Source organism: Sebastes fasciatus, chromosome 3 (genome assembly GCF_043250625.1).
Source record: "Sebastes fasciatus isolate fSebFas1 chromosome 3, fSebFas1.pri, whole genome shotgun sequence".
Classification (NCBI taxonomy): domain Eukaryota; kingdom Metazoa; phylum Chordata; class Actinopteri; order Perciformes; family Sebastidae; genus Sebastes; species Sebastes fasciatus.
In genome coordinates, this window is record NC_133797.1 from 33,228,331 (window position 1) to 33,244,024 (window position 15,694).

General features: G+C 40.8%; 1 protein-coding gene across 3 annotated transcripts in view; it reads left to right on the forward strand.

The window, feature by feature from the left end:
* Positions 1-15,694, forward strand: part of rhbdl3 (rhomboid, veinlet-like 3 (Drosophila)) — a 70,846-nt gene that overhangs the window by 27,742 nt on the left and 27,410 nt on the right. For 2 of the 3 annotated variants that reach the window (XM_074630466.1, XM_074630465.1), the window contains one exon: positions 12,707-12,865. In XM_074630466.1, coding sequence (XP_074486567.1) covers positions 12,707-12,865 — 159 coding nt within the window. Of the gene's footprint in view, positions 1-8,190; positions 8,437-12,706; positions 12,866-15,694 lie in introns of those variants that run through there. The other variant, XM_074630467.1, reaches the window with a different exon arrangement.

Genomic DNA, 15,694 nt, shown 5'->3' on the forward strand with positions numbered 1-15,694 from the left:
CACTCTGATTCGGACTAGCCAAAAGGACTATGGCTTGTGAAAGCGCCCTAAGGCAAACAATATTTATACCCCCGCGACAACGTAGTCTGTTTGCGTGTCACACTTTGGTTTCCGAAGCAGAACTCGGAAACGGTTTCACTTAGGAACTTCAAATTTGTTATGATGGTTGACAGTGTGGTCTAGTTGTGCTTTATGGGGGTTAGAAGTCCAGGGTGCCCATCATTTTTGATAATAACAAGCTAGATTGTGCTCAATAGACTAATTTCATTAGTTCCAAAAGGGCAAAACCTTTAGCCCTACTTTGCAGGGGTCAAGCAGTGAGCGGGGGTATGAACTTTGCCTTGTTTAATAAAAAACTAATTTAGTTTTCACAGTGGTGCTACATAATATTGGGGGATCAAGATTCAGGAGTTTTATTTGTCACGTACTCATACCGGATATGCAGTGAAATGCAAAGTGGCAGTGCTCACAAGATTGTGCAAAACAACATCAACTATACAAATATTTTTAAAATGTAATTAAAATTGTAGGGACAATGGCATTATTTACAGTGAGAGGGGTCTATATACAATATGGATTATGAATATCACCAAAGTCATTGGGATTTATCCTCTGGGGACAATGAATGTATGTACAAACTTTTATGTCAATCCATCAAATAGTTGTTGATTTCATATTTCCATCTGGAGCAAAGTGGTGGACTGACTGAAAAAAGACAATAGAAGTCTAGAAAGATAGAAAAAGATTTATTTTTCAGCCCACAAACTCCCTCACCAACTTGAGGATTTCCAACCATGATGTCCGCTTGCTTCGCTGTCTTGACTGTGGTCTTCTGGGTGATGTCAGCTGTCAGTCTGAGTGTTTGACTTTTCACCTCTCCATCGCTGCCCCGCCCCTCCCATTCAGCGCCTCCGCCCGCCGACAAGCTGTCGACTCTACTCAACCTGAACTAGTCTCCTAAATGAGACCAAGTCTGGGCCCCTCCGCCGGGGGGCCGACGATAAGCCACAAAACCACAGAGCTTCTCCCAGCTTACAGTGGCCAATAGCACTGATAATGTACTCTTTCAGCTGTGTCAGATAATGTGACAAAAAAGTGTGTGTTTGTGTTTGTGAGGAAGAGACAGAGATAGAGGCAAGTAATATATCACAGAGGAAAGCCCCTCTGGTGTTAAGGGCACGGTCTGGAAAGCCTGATTAACATGAGTAGGTGAGTGTGTTTCCATTGTATCTGCTATGTCGGCATGTGTGTGAGTGATGGCCGGTGAATGAGGTTGCCCCTGGTCTCGCCTGTCCTCCCTGGTGTTTTGGTGTAATTATCGGGGAGACTAACGAGCTTCTCCCACTCTAACGAGGCTGGCTTTTTATTAGAACTGCTAATTGCTCCATATCGAGGGAATACTCTGGCTTTGTGTTGAGGAAGCAACGGGAAGCAGAGTAAATGTGTACGAGGGTTGTGTGTGATTGTGTGTGTTTATGAATGTCTACAGTCTTTGCTGCTGCTCTGTTGACATACCCACAAAAATAGAAGACTGTATTTAATAAACAAGCATCTACATATATAATTGTGCATAAGTCAGTTGGCAACCTCCGGGTCTGTGAAGTGAAGCCAATGCTGAAGTGCCTTAAACCTGCATTCTTTCTAACAGCCAGCAGGGGGCGACTCCTCTGGTTGCAAAAATAAGTCTGATTGTATAGAAGTCTATGAGAAAATGATCCTACTTCTCACTTGATTTATTACCTCAGTAAACATTGTGAACATGAGTTTATGGTCTCAATCTCTAGTTTCAAGTGTTCTTCAATACAGCATGATGTTCATTTAGTAAATTATGGTCCCATTTAGAGTCAAATAGACCATAAAGCAGAGTATGCTGTAGGGCGTGGCTACCTTGTGATTGACAGGTCGCTACCACGGTGTTGTCCGGTCTGGGAGTTGTCCATGTTTTCGTCTTACATCTTTAACCATGAAAGTTAATTATAACCTTTTTGCTCGCCTGAAAATGTCTTATTCAGGTTCAGTTCTTAGCTCCATCCTCTCGCGTCACTTCTGGTTGCAAAAAAGCAAGATGGCGACGGTCAAAAAGGCTACGTCCACTTCTTATATGCAGTCTATGGTAGCCAGTTACTGGTAGCGAGCAAGCTACTTGTTGGATACCCCTGGATTACACCCTGTTGATCAGCGATTGAAGATAACTATCAATGATATAATGCCACAAAAAAAGCTTTTACTGCAGCCATCTGCTGGCTTATAAGAAGACATTTTTAAGGCTTTCATGAAATTGTTTGCTGAGCGTATAATGTACAGCGAAGACTCTGTAGGTATGGTGGAGTATTATAGAAGTCCAATTTGCTACAGCCAGGTAGAGTTGACATGTGACAGTGTGTACAGTATGTGTGTGTGTTGACTCCTCTGACTGAGCTGAGTGTATACCTGCACCTCATCGCTCTAATTGGAGAACACACATTTTTATTCATTACAGTATTAATTAAAGTCGCTAATACAGTTTTTTGTGTGTGAAATTTGAGTCATATCTGAACATGCGTTGCATTTTAAAAGGATATATCTGAGTTTTTTTAACACCAACAGCCTGCCGTCCAGCTGCAGTGGGAACCCTTATGACTAAAAAAAAAAGAAGGATAGCCATTAGGAGAGCAAGACTCTGCCAGCTCATGAAATGGGCTGTTATAATGTCAGCCACAGGTAATTAGTCTGTGTTGGCTAGTCTGCCTTCATGCAATATAACAGATTGTATGTGTAGTGCAATACACTCGACCACATCATACAGTTATAACCCTTTAAATTAGGGGCTTGCAATTGTACAGGAATGAATCGAAAGTAAAAAAAAAAAAAAAAAATTGATATCCTTGAAAAATCCTTGCTATATATAGATAACCTAATGGCTTGTTTTGTCTGTGGGTCATCAGATCGAACAGGTAGAGGCTGTTTTTTACTGCATCGTCCTTATAATAGCAACAACTCAGTGGTGCACGCTGTCTGACTCTGTGGGGGGATTGGAAGTAATTATACTGCTGGAAAGGCTGTACGCTGACTGGATTTTGCCATACCAGTTATTTAACTAGAAGAAAGGCAATAATAATATACAGAGATCCAATAATATAGTAATACATTTTTGACCTTAATACCCCAAAATGATAGTATGTTGCATAAAGTAAATATTTGAGATGAGCACAGCTTTGCAGAATCATACTTTTATGTTGACTGTGTTTTTCAGACATACAATTTAGTCACAGTAATAATGTAGGGCTGTTTTCTATGTCGTGACACATCGAGTATATACTGTATATAGTACAGATAATGTAAGCATTTGCGGAAAGGGTGTAACGATACGTTTTTACAACGATACGATACGTATGACTTTACGTGGTTGCGATATGATTCAAGGACGATATTTGGCTCATCTAGAGCGATACGATACGATTCAATGACTTGAAATTGATACAGTAACTGTTTTTTGCCATAAATTTAATTTAATTTAAATTTCGTTCAGGAGTTTTCCTTGTAAGAGAATCAGGGATAAATTAACTATGGCTATAAACAAGCAAACACAATGATTAATGGCAAATACATACACCTTTTATTTGAAAATAATAAAAAGTGCAACTTCAGGACCCGCTGCTTCAGTTCTCAAGATACAAGGCAGTGTTTATTCTGCAAACAGCAAGTGATTTATCAAGGACATCTCCCTTTTTGCAAAAGGCAAAATGTTTCCGCACGCTGGACCTCAAACGCAACTGGAAAATTTCTCGCTCGTCTGGCTCTTCCTCACCATCGACCATGCTTTGCATTGTTGTCGTCTTTCTGAGATTGGCGCTGCTGGCTCATGTCAATGACATCATACACATTGTGAGCGTGAACCAGAGTAACGTTTAACATTTTGTTATTATCAAAAGTGCTAAAATATACATTCATATAACGTTTGTCGTGCCTAAATACAAAGTGCAAATTCTTAGTATCGTTACAATCGATTATTTAACTTGCAAATCGATTTTAGATGGATATACGTCCCCCATGAAGGACAACTTGCCGAGCACCTATCCATGTAGTTGGATCGTATGAATATCAATACATCGATATAGTAGATAAATCGTTACACCTCTAATTTGCGGTGAATTTGCGTTCTTCTCTGATGCTTGTTAGTATGAAACAATGCTGCCAAAACTAAGTCTCCTGTATCTTAAAGACGGTGTTTATTTTTGGCACTTTCCCCTCCCAACCACTTACAGTACACGCTTGCACACACACTTGTACGCACAAATTACTTTCCTCAATTCACTCCTTTGTCCTCTGCCCCACTATCATTATGGCCATACAGTAACTCAAGGGCTATTGGAGCTCCTGTTGCTTAGGTTACACGTTATTGCACCCTCAGTCAGTCCCGTCACGCGTGTTGCCATGCTGATCGGTCATGCCTGCCGTACCGCCTCAGCCTGTAGGATGTTATTATCAGAAAGTATGACATTAGAAGTCTTTACTGGCAGCAGCTGTGTTGTATTTATGCAGTGTGTTTACTGCTTCAGAAACAGGTCACACATGTTACGGTGCTGAATGACTTCTTCATACCTCTTACTGTATGAACCTGTTCGGTTGTATTATTTTCCTGTGTAGAATTAGATGACTTTATATGAGATAAGACTTCAGTTTTCCTTCCCTGTCATCACATAGACGACAGTGAGGAGGGAAAGAGACTGACTGACTCACAGCAAAGGTCTTCATACCAGTTCAAAGCCAACAGTTTGTGATTACACGGTACAGTTTCCCGCAGAGCTCCCAAGGTGCATCTTGTCTGAAATGTTGATGATGTTGTTATCAAAGGGCTTTCTGCGGCATAAATTAAGTTTATCGTCAGCAATGTAGCTACTGATGTGTGTTTTTGCTCTTTCTTTTATTTCCAAAATAAGATTACTTGCAAGCACATTCTCACTTTTGAGATGTTGCACTGGACAGAGGAGAAAAGATGCTCGTGCAGATGAAAGTGAAAATGTTGTCCTATTGCCGAGTGATTATTCTGCAGCGCTTTTTCCACACACCACATGATTATCACACGCCAGCATTCACTACATCAGCTCTTTAAGGTTCAGCGTGTGCGACGTAGGTGTAAGAGGATTTGAGAGTGGCCGCCAGTTTGCTGTTAATAAACCAGGATAGGATTGAGTTACTCACTGTCTCTCTTAATTAACTCTTCTTTCACGCCTTCCTTCTTCCCTTTAGTCCACACTTACTGTTCCAGACAGCAGCTCATCAGCAGCTCAACACTCCTGAACAGTGACCCGTACCAGTGTGGGTCAAAATGTCAAAGGTCACTGAAAGTGCCAGAGGTCAGAGAGTCAGTAGTGAAGTCGATCACAAAGCCTTCCTGCTAAGCCTTTCTCTTTTTTTTTTTTTTTTTTTTAAGGGATTTGATGGGCGGGTGTAACTCAGGAAAACAAGTTAATTGCTTGTGATAAATATCCTGTAATTAGCAGATTTTGCTTCTTGTTTTGCTTCTTTCCAGTCACTTAAAGGGACTATTTGTAACTTTCAGAATTGCTGCTTAACGTCGCTGTGGCCGTGAAGTCAGCGAAAGTCAGCGTCGGGCTCGCGCTTGCTCGCTCTAAATATACCTGAACGAGCATCGCTCAAAACAGTGAGGTGACACACGTCAGCTAAAACCACGATATCACTCTATATTTCAGCTGCTTGGCAGTAATGTTAGCTGACCAGACAAAGGTCTCTCCATGAACATGATTTAGATCTGATCCTAGTGTTGGCTTTTCCTGCCTCACCCTGCCCACTGACACAGCGCGCACCAACAGAGGTTTTCCGTGTCTTGTGAAGTGACGAGGCTCCGCAGAGAGAAACGTGAACCGTGACACCGGCTATCGGTCTCTCACTGCGGGCGCAGGAGGGAGACGGTAACGTTTCTCTCTGGAGGAGCTGCAGCATTTATTTCTGCACAAACGTCCACTGTACTTTCACTAGATATTCTCAGAGCTAAACTAACTCTCCTGCAGTGTGTAGTGAGCGCTTGTTCACGTCTAGAGGTGGAGCGAGTACGCGAGAACGCGCGCTCTGTCTGAGTGAAGGCGAGCAGGCAGAGGAGACGAGGCTCCGGCCATACGCCAGCACGCATATGAGAGCGCGCATGTGTCCCGACCCGGTACATTTATATGCTTACAAAGTTACAAACAGTCCCTTTAAAATGACTGCGTTGAGCCAGTTGAGATCATTGAAATGTACAACAGCAGTAACAGTAAGTTAAAGTCTCACTTTTTACAGTAAAATTACAGTTTTAATAGTCGGAATCCGCTTACTTATTTAAAAGATTTTGCGATTGCTCAGTGTGTGTCCCCCGCAGGCTATATTTAATCAAATTTTAAGTTGCTGTGAGTTTATCTTTTACTGTAGCCTTTTGTATATTTTATGTTTGCCCAGGCTTCATCATTTCTCCAGGCTCTCTGTGCAATCTTCAATAGTTGGAAAAACTCCCTGACCCTTACAAACCGCCTACCCTCTATATCTAGTTCCTTAATATTCAGCTTTATGAAAATGAGGCTGAAGACAAAAAGCCTTGTATTGTGTCCAATATTGTGTCCCCTCCCCCCCCCCAGCCCAAACCAGCTCTCCTTTATTTCCTGCTCCCCACCCCTCCCTCTGCTGTTTTTCTCCTCCGCACCGACACCAAGCCCTCTATATGAAAGCTCATTGGCTGTGAATGTTTTGTGGTATTATGTCTGCACCAGGATTTGTGTGCATGTGTGTGTGTGTTTGTGTGTTTGTGTGCTTATTTTAATCTGAGGGATTTGCATCACGCTCTCTTTGCTGTTTGCAAAACAAGCCTTATGGAGCAGAGACAATAACATGGTTATGAAAATGGAAAATGTGCTGGGATAAAAGTTTAGTCAAATTCACAATCTGGTGGATGTTCCAACACGCACAAGCTAAGCACTTACTAGTATGTAAGTACTACGTTACCCCAAATCCTCTCCTCATATTAGGGATGCTGTAACTCAATGCAGTCCCATATGTTTTTTATTTATTATTGTTATGACCTAGTAAAGCCAGTAAAAATGTGAATAAATAGACAAAATATAGATAAATAACGGCCAATACATTGAGTTATACACTCTGAATTAGTCGATTCATTGTCAGAAAATGAATTGGAAGTCATTTAAAAGGTTTCAATGGCAATAATTTACTAGTTCCAGCTTCTTACATTGTCAATATTGTCATCTATGAGAATAAATTATTGTCTGAGAATTTCTGTTCTCGGACAAAAACAAATTTACAATTGCCATTTTTCACAATTTTCCAAATATTTCATTGATTAATCGATCAACTAACGATTGTTTCCATTAGTTGCAACCCAGCTAGGGCTGCACAATTAATCTACATTTTTTAAATGTGTGTCAAAATACCATTTAAAACTAAATATTGTGGTGCTGCAGAGATGTCTTGGCCTGCACATCATACTCTAGAGACTAAAGAAAACATCTTTGTTTGGCACAGTTCCCAGCAAAATCACATCATAATCATTTTAATAGTTTTTTTTTAATGAAAAAGAGAATATAGATGTAAAAATGATCATTCCCTCTAATATCGCAAATCATATCGCAATTACAATATCAGTCAAAATAATTGCAATTAGATATTTTTTCAAAATCGTGCAGTCAGTTTGTGGTGAAGCTGGAGGATTGTTGGACGGAAACTTACTCTTGTATCATACACTGTCCTTCTCTGCATGGACCTCTGGGTGCATCAAAAGGAAATGAACACTAATTGGAGTGAAGGGATTGGGTGAACCTTGCATGAAATTGCCATCGGAGGCCCATTGTTGAGTGTGTGTTTGTGTGTGTGTGTGTGTGTGTGTGTGTGTCTCCGTCGCTCCGCCCCAGCAGCCAGCCTGTTGACTTCAGAGAGCGCTCACTCAACTATGAAGCCTGTGGTGGTGTTGCAGAAGTGGAGCGAGGGAGTGTTTGTGTGAGGAAAATAATGTACAACTGCCTGCCTCTGGGAGTGACAGGAAGAGAGATAACAGGCAAATTTATTGAGCTATTTATTTTTCTTCTGAGGGGGCCCACATGTTGGCTTTAGAGAGAGAAAGTGGAAGGAGAGGGGTCTGAATGTAGGGTGAGGGGGTGTTGTGTGTGTGGGGCGGGGCGATGAGGGTGACTGGGGTTTTAGGGGTGTGTGTGTTTGTGAGAGAAAGATGGGGGAGGTGTGTATTGAGGGTCTTGGATTGGACTGTAATCCTTTAGTCCTGGTTAGAAATAACCCTGCGCAGTCTGGGACAAACAATATGACAGGGACACTCACACATACACAACATCTTTTTTCACTCACACACTGGTGGCGAGTGGTGAGAGTGGCTTTGGCTGACGTTACTTCATCATGACAAAATGGCCTCGACAGAAACTGGATGATTTACTGCAAGAGAAGGTTGGTTCTCTCTGGAAAGTAGAGATTAGATTTTATGCATAAAGTGTGTGGGAATGAGATATTTTGGTGTTTTCATGCACGTGTAAGGGAAGTGGGATAGTAGTGGGATAGTGTTTGTGTGTTGGACTCAGCAGTGCAAGTTGAATTATATATAGGAGTTTTTGTTTGTTTGCCTTTGCAGAAACGTAATTTGTAAAAATGCTCTGTCATTGTGAGAATATCCTCCAGTTTAATAGCAATATACAAATGATTTTCTGCAACACCTCTTTCCTCCTCCTCTTCTTCTGTTGGATGCCATGTGGCAGATGGCTCACATTCAGACTGGTTGTCATAACTGAACAGCTCACTTCTGGGAAGGTTACACTTGTGATCCCAGTTTACCTTTTCTTATCCATCTGGTGGCACCTAAATAGGATGTTACTTAGGGGTGTAAGAAAATATCGAAAATATTGAGTTTATTATGTTTTGTGATACTGTATCTATTCTCAAAAACACTGTATTGATACTTAAATAATATTTTACATGCAAAGATTAACGCAGTCAATACTTTATTTCATTTGCAAAGAGATGCGCCCTCTCAGTGTTTGTGCCCTCTCAAAGTTGTGCTATGATGTTGGATGTTACAGGGACTGTGATAAATGCTAAAACAGATCCTACTGTTCTGATTGCATGAAAAAAGTATCTTTTTTTACTCAGATTTTATGCACATGGTGGAGTGTTCTTTATGCTATGACAGTTCTCCTAAAATTAGATTTTAACACAGCCCTAATGTTACTCACATTGCTGTCATACCTCCCACACCAGATGTGCACATGGAAGTAAGTTCTCACACAGTCAAGATACAATCTAGCTCAGATACCCATAACTCAATATAAACGCAAGATTTAAAGTCATAATTACATAAAATTACTTCATCTTGTTGGTTTAATTTTCCTCACCATGCATCTATCTATTTATTTTATTAATAATTTTAGATTTTATTTGACAAATCTTTATTTCCTGGTATCACTCTGCTAAAAATCATATTACGTTTGCTTATTGGGTAATTATATGTTCTAGTGCTTACTTTTGCACTGCATGGAACGGCTCTGCTCAACTCCATTCACTTTTTGGTACCAGGTCCTTTTCTCCATTCGTTTTCCACGGTGGATAGTACCCCCACTGTGTAGGCGGGAGTCTCAACGGATCGACGTAGCAATATCTGCCGTGACAACATCTTCAACTTGGCATTCGCTGAATCCTTTCAGCTGCAACCGAACAGCAGAACGTCTGCCCTTCGTCAGCTGTACGCCGTAGTTTTGCCGGCTGACATTTAAAAAAAAAATCTGGTTTGAGTGTCGGGCTGTCCTCAACTGAAGAAATTCTTACTTGGCTGACACTCATACTCATAAGATTTTGTTGACTAATCGATTATTTAATTAAATCGATCCACAAAGAATCACACAAAAGCACCACTTTAATCTTTTGTTTTCCAGAGATGTGCCCATAAGTTTCTTGGAAATAAGTCATTCAGCATGGAAAAGTATAAAAAATTACTAACTGACTAAAGAAATCTTAATCAACTGAGACCAAAACAACCGATTAGTTGACTAATCGATTAGCAAGGAGTGAATGAAAAAACTCCATATTCATGAATGGAATCTGTTAGTGTGGTGTGCTGTTTTGGCCAAATCGTTGCTCACTACACACTATAGGAACAAAACTGTTAAATTTAACATAACATGTCGTTATGTGTGGGGTCTCTCACATTTTCAACATCTGTTAAGATTTGAAAACTCTTTTAGTGTGGGCCAGCCTTAAGCTGTTGGTCGTAAAGACCTTCGTCAGATCATAAAACATGCCAAACACACAGAGAACATCTCTCATCTAGTACCCTCTGGCAATAATTGCTTTTCCTAAAAATGTCCATCATTCACAGATTTCTGTAACACAACTGTAAGTTCACAACTGTGTCTCAAATGTCATCATCATAAGGCGCATCACTTCTTGTTTTAAATTTGGACGTCACACTTGGACAAAATATTCCCCCTTATCCGTCTTCCTGTCGTGCCTTCTCTCGCTCACCCTCTGCTCCAGGAACAGGAATGATGGGGGTGTTGATGGAGGCCCTCTACTAACGTTCACCTCTTCTGAGTGACTGTGTGTGTGATCATCCAATCTGCCCACCTCCGAGAGTTAGTCCATGCCATATTTCTTCCAAACACTTAATATACCTACTATAGCATCGGCATACCTGCCACACAGAGCTATCTACCAAAGACACACAAACAAGCAAACTGCAGCCACACGAGCTAGATAAAATACATTTTGTGCCAAGTGTGAATGATTAGAACCACCAGATCTCAAAGATGACATTGAGTGGAAAGTGTACTGACAACTGTAGCTTTAACAGCAAAAAAAAACAACCTTAGCACTGTTAGGTAACACAGAGAAAAAACAACACGAAGCAGAGCCAAAACCTCTTCTCCCCGTTGCCATTTGGTCGAGCCGCCAGCCTGGCTTTACTCAGCGTCTGCCAGCACCGGCGTATGGCAAACACACACTCATGTACACGCATGCGTGTGCACGGTCACTTTTTCTAGTTCAGGGGTGTTGGAATCTGGCAGGCGGCTCATATTGTCTGAATGTCACATCTTTATGCATGAATGTGCTGTATTTACACACACACACAGGCATGGTTACACTCGCATACACACATTTTGCAAATATACAGATACAAAGACACACACAGGCACATATAGAGGAGTAGCAGCTGTCTTCTGCCTGCATCCACAAACAACCTGACATTCAAATGAAACATTCAAGTCCTGGATTGATATGTATTCCAGGCCCGTTTGTCCTCAGTTGAACAGACAAATACCGTCACACAGCTGCAGCCTTTTTTTATCTGCTTTATCCTTGTTTTAGGGGATCAAGAGCAGCTTGATTTTTAGGAATCTAGTCTGAATTACTGGCAGGCTACAGGCTATAATAAGTGTCTTTGCTCACTTCTCTCTTCAACCTCTGTTATAGCTTTTAGTTCTCTTGGATATAGTTCACAAACACAAACAAAATGTACATTTCTTTTTTATATTTGTATATTTTTCAAGTGGCAGTTTCACTCTAAATTGAAGCCCCCAAGCTATTACGTGCAAAGCAAAGAAAAGAGTGTGATGTCGGGAGTAACAAAGATGGAGAAAAGTGCAGAGCTCTTTGCACATTCAAGTGCTTAAGTGATCACTCCTCTGAAGGTCGTTTTGCATTCCCAGCTTTTTTAAATATCTTTGGTTTTTATCTGAATATCTGACGTTTTTCAGATACATTTCAATGCCTCCTCTGTTCTGGCTGTGAATACGCAGAAAAACAGCCTGTGGTTAAATGCGGCGCTCAGTGTCATTTCAAAGCGAAATCCAGAGCTGTTAAAAGTCACTGCTGCGTCTCAACAGTTGGGTCTTTTTGGAGCAATTAGGGCTCATTTATAAGATGCTCATACTGTGACTAAACCACTGCTGATGTTTTTTTTTTAGCTTTTGATGTTTGGCTCCACAGAAAATTATGCGCTGGGGGGGATATTGACCGCTCATGAACTTCTCACATGTTTATTTGAATGTGGTGCTTATTTGATATACTGTACGTGCCTGTAATCTATACAGTGGTGCAAGGATGATGTATTTTTGTTGGCCAACCCGGAAGTTAGAATAGCACGGGTCGACAAAAGCCAATGGGATTTTTCCATTGGATTTTGGATTATTGCAGAAAATAAGCTCTGTGGCAAACAAACATTTATGATACTTACACATGTTGTTCCATAAGATAATCTTTACAAATGAACACCACTTTTATGATTTTTGAAGTGTGAATGCAATCGTCACTAGTAAAAAGCTAATGTTAGGCTATAAATTAACTACACCACAGTCGCGTGAGAGTATAAACACAATAAGGCTGTAAAGGTGGACGAGTCGGCGTGATGACGTTTAGCAGTCTCATTTAGCCACTTGTTATCAACCGCCTTTTTTAAGACACGTAAAAGCTTCAAAATTCACGAGTGGGATATTTATTGACATCATAAAATCTCTTAAGCTTGTGTTAACCACAGACCTTATTTCAGGCATCTAACTAAAAGCCAATTCAAAGAACGCATTGACTTCCAGGCGAGGGAACCAGAAGTGCTAAAATACTAAATCATTTCTGTGTTTTTGGGACTCATTCCTGCACCACTCTATTGAGAGATGTCTATTCTATTCTATTACACTTCCATATTCATTTTTGCATGGTCTGTGTTCATTTGCAGTATGACCCAGAGAATTCGGGCTTCATCAGTACGGAGCGGTTCAGGGACCTGCTGGCGACCCACGGCTCCGAGCTTGACCCACACAAACTGGAAGTCCTGTTGGCCCTCGCCGACGGCAACGCCGACGGAAAGATCTGCTACCAAGACTTTGTCAACCTGGTGAGATGTTTTAACCTTTTATAGGCTTGCTGACATCAGTGTTGAGTGCAAATCAATGTTTTATTGGCATCTCTTACCACACACTGTGTCCTTACATCTATGTTTAGATTTTTATTATAATATAGATTTGTTTTGCATGCTGTGGTTTTCATGTTGAATCGGAGTCAAGTCTGTATCTGATGACTTTAGACATGACTTGACTTTAACACCAAAGACTCGTGACTTCACTTAGACTTTAGTCCTTTTGATTTGTAATTACTTGATATCCTTCACAAGCCTCAAAGCTTAAAGATTACATTATTAAAAAGCATGCATCAAATCAGATTGTTATTTCCCTGACAATGGAGGTACTTTGAATCAGTCCGTCAGCAGCTAATCATGTTTCGCAAGCAGGAGGAAAACTTAAGGTGAGGCAGTGCAGACCTGCAAAATGATACCTCAGATAATCACATTCAACTGTAAAATACTCTGCTGTGGTCAACAAAAAATGGACGGCGACACGCAAAACATTCAGCTCAGAAATTACAAATAAATGTTACCGTGACACAGAAAAAAACACACCAAGAAAGACCCACTCATTTTACATTTAAATGTTCTTTGAAAGTATTAAATACAGACTTTAACGGAGCAGTGTGTAGGATCTGGTGGTATCTAGCAGTAAGGTTGCAGATTGAAGCCTCTTCCGTGTGCCAAGCGTGTAGAAGGACTTCGGTGGCTGACGCAGAGCTGTTGTGTAGAGTGTGTGTGTACGTGGGAAATGAGGGGTGAAGCAAGAGAGAGAAAGTGGTGGCGACGGGAGCAAGTAACGTTATCGACTCGGGCCCAAGCAGGAAAAGTTAACAGTGTTTGGTTTGTCCGTTCTGGGCTACTGTAGAAACATGCCGGTGCAATATGGCGGACCCCATGGAGAGGGGAAAGGGCTCATTCTAAGGCAACGAAAACAAAACGATTCTTATTTTCAGGTGATTATACACTAAAGAAAACATACTTATTAATATTATATTACATTTCTGCCAATAGATCCCCCTAAATGTTACTCACTGGTCCTTTAAAGAGGCATTTTATTATTCCTGTAAATTCCCTACACTAACTTTTACTCAGTTTAAAAATTTAAATGGTAATGAATATGAAATGAATTGTTAAAGGGCGCATAATGACTTGTTTAAGACTTTAAACACAAAGCTTAGGATTTTGTCTTGACTTGGTTCTTGACATCATAGCCGAGAACTGAGACTTATGACTTGCAAAACAATGTTTGTTCTCTAAATACTCCGCTGTCTACTGTCTTTCTGGCACACATCCAACCTTTCTTTCCATTTTTACATCCAGCCCCAAAAGCCATATTCCATAAGATCACCTCAGCTACAAGGTAGAGAGTCCTCCTGATAGGAAACGACTCTCAGTCTGGTGATAAATTCCCCTCTTGTCGCTCACCTTGCCCCACTTTCAGTTTCACCTTCAAACTGCAGCCTGCTGCTGTTTATCCAAGGTCTCACTCAAGCATCTCCAGCTGTGCTCGCTGCCTCATAACCTTCTCATTTTCTGTTTTCCGCTGTCTTGCTGCTCTTCCGCATGGGAGGGTCGGCTGAGCTGCTGACCCGGGACAGTGTAGAGTGGTCTCGGAGTGGGAGTAGCACACATTACACAATAACTACTGGGTGGCAGTGGGGGTGTGTGTACGTCTGCAGAGACTGTAGGGAATTCATTGTTGTCTGTGAGTGTGAGTTTGTCCATCTCTCTCTTTCTCTCTCGTTCCTCAGAGCTGTTTATTGTCTGATACAGTGGGTGAGGAATGAGCTCTGTAGGAAGCTTGGAAACAAGTCAAAAGGGCTTTATGCCTCTGGTTTCCAATTGGTGCATTCATGTCATGTGACAGGCTGCGGGTCATGGCGTGCAACTGGAAGTGGGACAGAGAGGAATGGGGTGCCGGCATCTGTGTGTACGTTCACAGTTTTTTTTTTCTTAGTCGCTATTGTGTCCACCCCCTCAATGGTTTATACATTCACAGAGGCAGCCACAACAGAAGCTAAACACAGGGAGGAAGGGAGGGAAGTAGTGACACGTATTCATGATTATGGTAATATACTGTACAATGAATGAATAAGTGCTGAAACAATTCATTTTGTTAATCCTTTAACGGGCATAAATGCCAAATATTTGCGTGTTCCAGCTACTCAAATGTGAATATTTGCTGTTTTTTGTCTCTTTTATATAATTATAAATCAAATATTTTGGATTTTGAGCTGTTGGTTGGAAACATAAAGTGACATGTATTCATGATTCTGGTATTAAATAATGTGCTGAAAAGACTAGTCGATTAATCAGTTGATCAACAGAGAGCTAGTTGACGGCTGCTTTGATAATTTTTGAATTGGTGAAGTCAGTTAGTCCCGAAAATGTACTGGTTTCAGCTTCTAAAATGTGGAGATTTGCTGCTTTTCTCTTTTTAAAATTGTTGTTAATTAAATACCTTTAGGTCTTTTGTGGATTAGTCAGATAAAACAGGAATTTATTTACTTTCTTGGCGTTTTATTAGGGCTGACTCGAATGCTTCGAAGCTTCGACCGTCGTCTATTCGATCTCAAAATCAGTATTCGAATTCTTCGGGGGGGGTTTTGTTTTTGCTTTGTTTATATATAAGTATGTAATTATGATGTTTAAATTCCCAAATAGCCCATGAAATAAGGACTAATCCCACAACATTATTCATTATTCATATTCAACATTAATTATTATTAGTTATTATTCTCAGACGGATATCGCTGTTTGTTGTGTGTGAATAGTAGTGCGGCAGCAGCACTGAAATGGGGGAGATGGAGACAGAAGAAC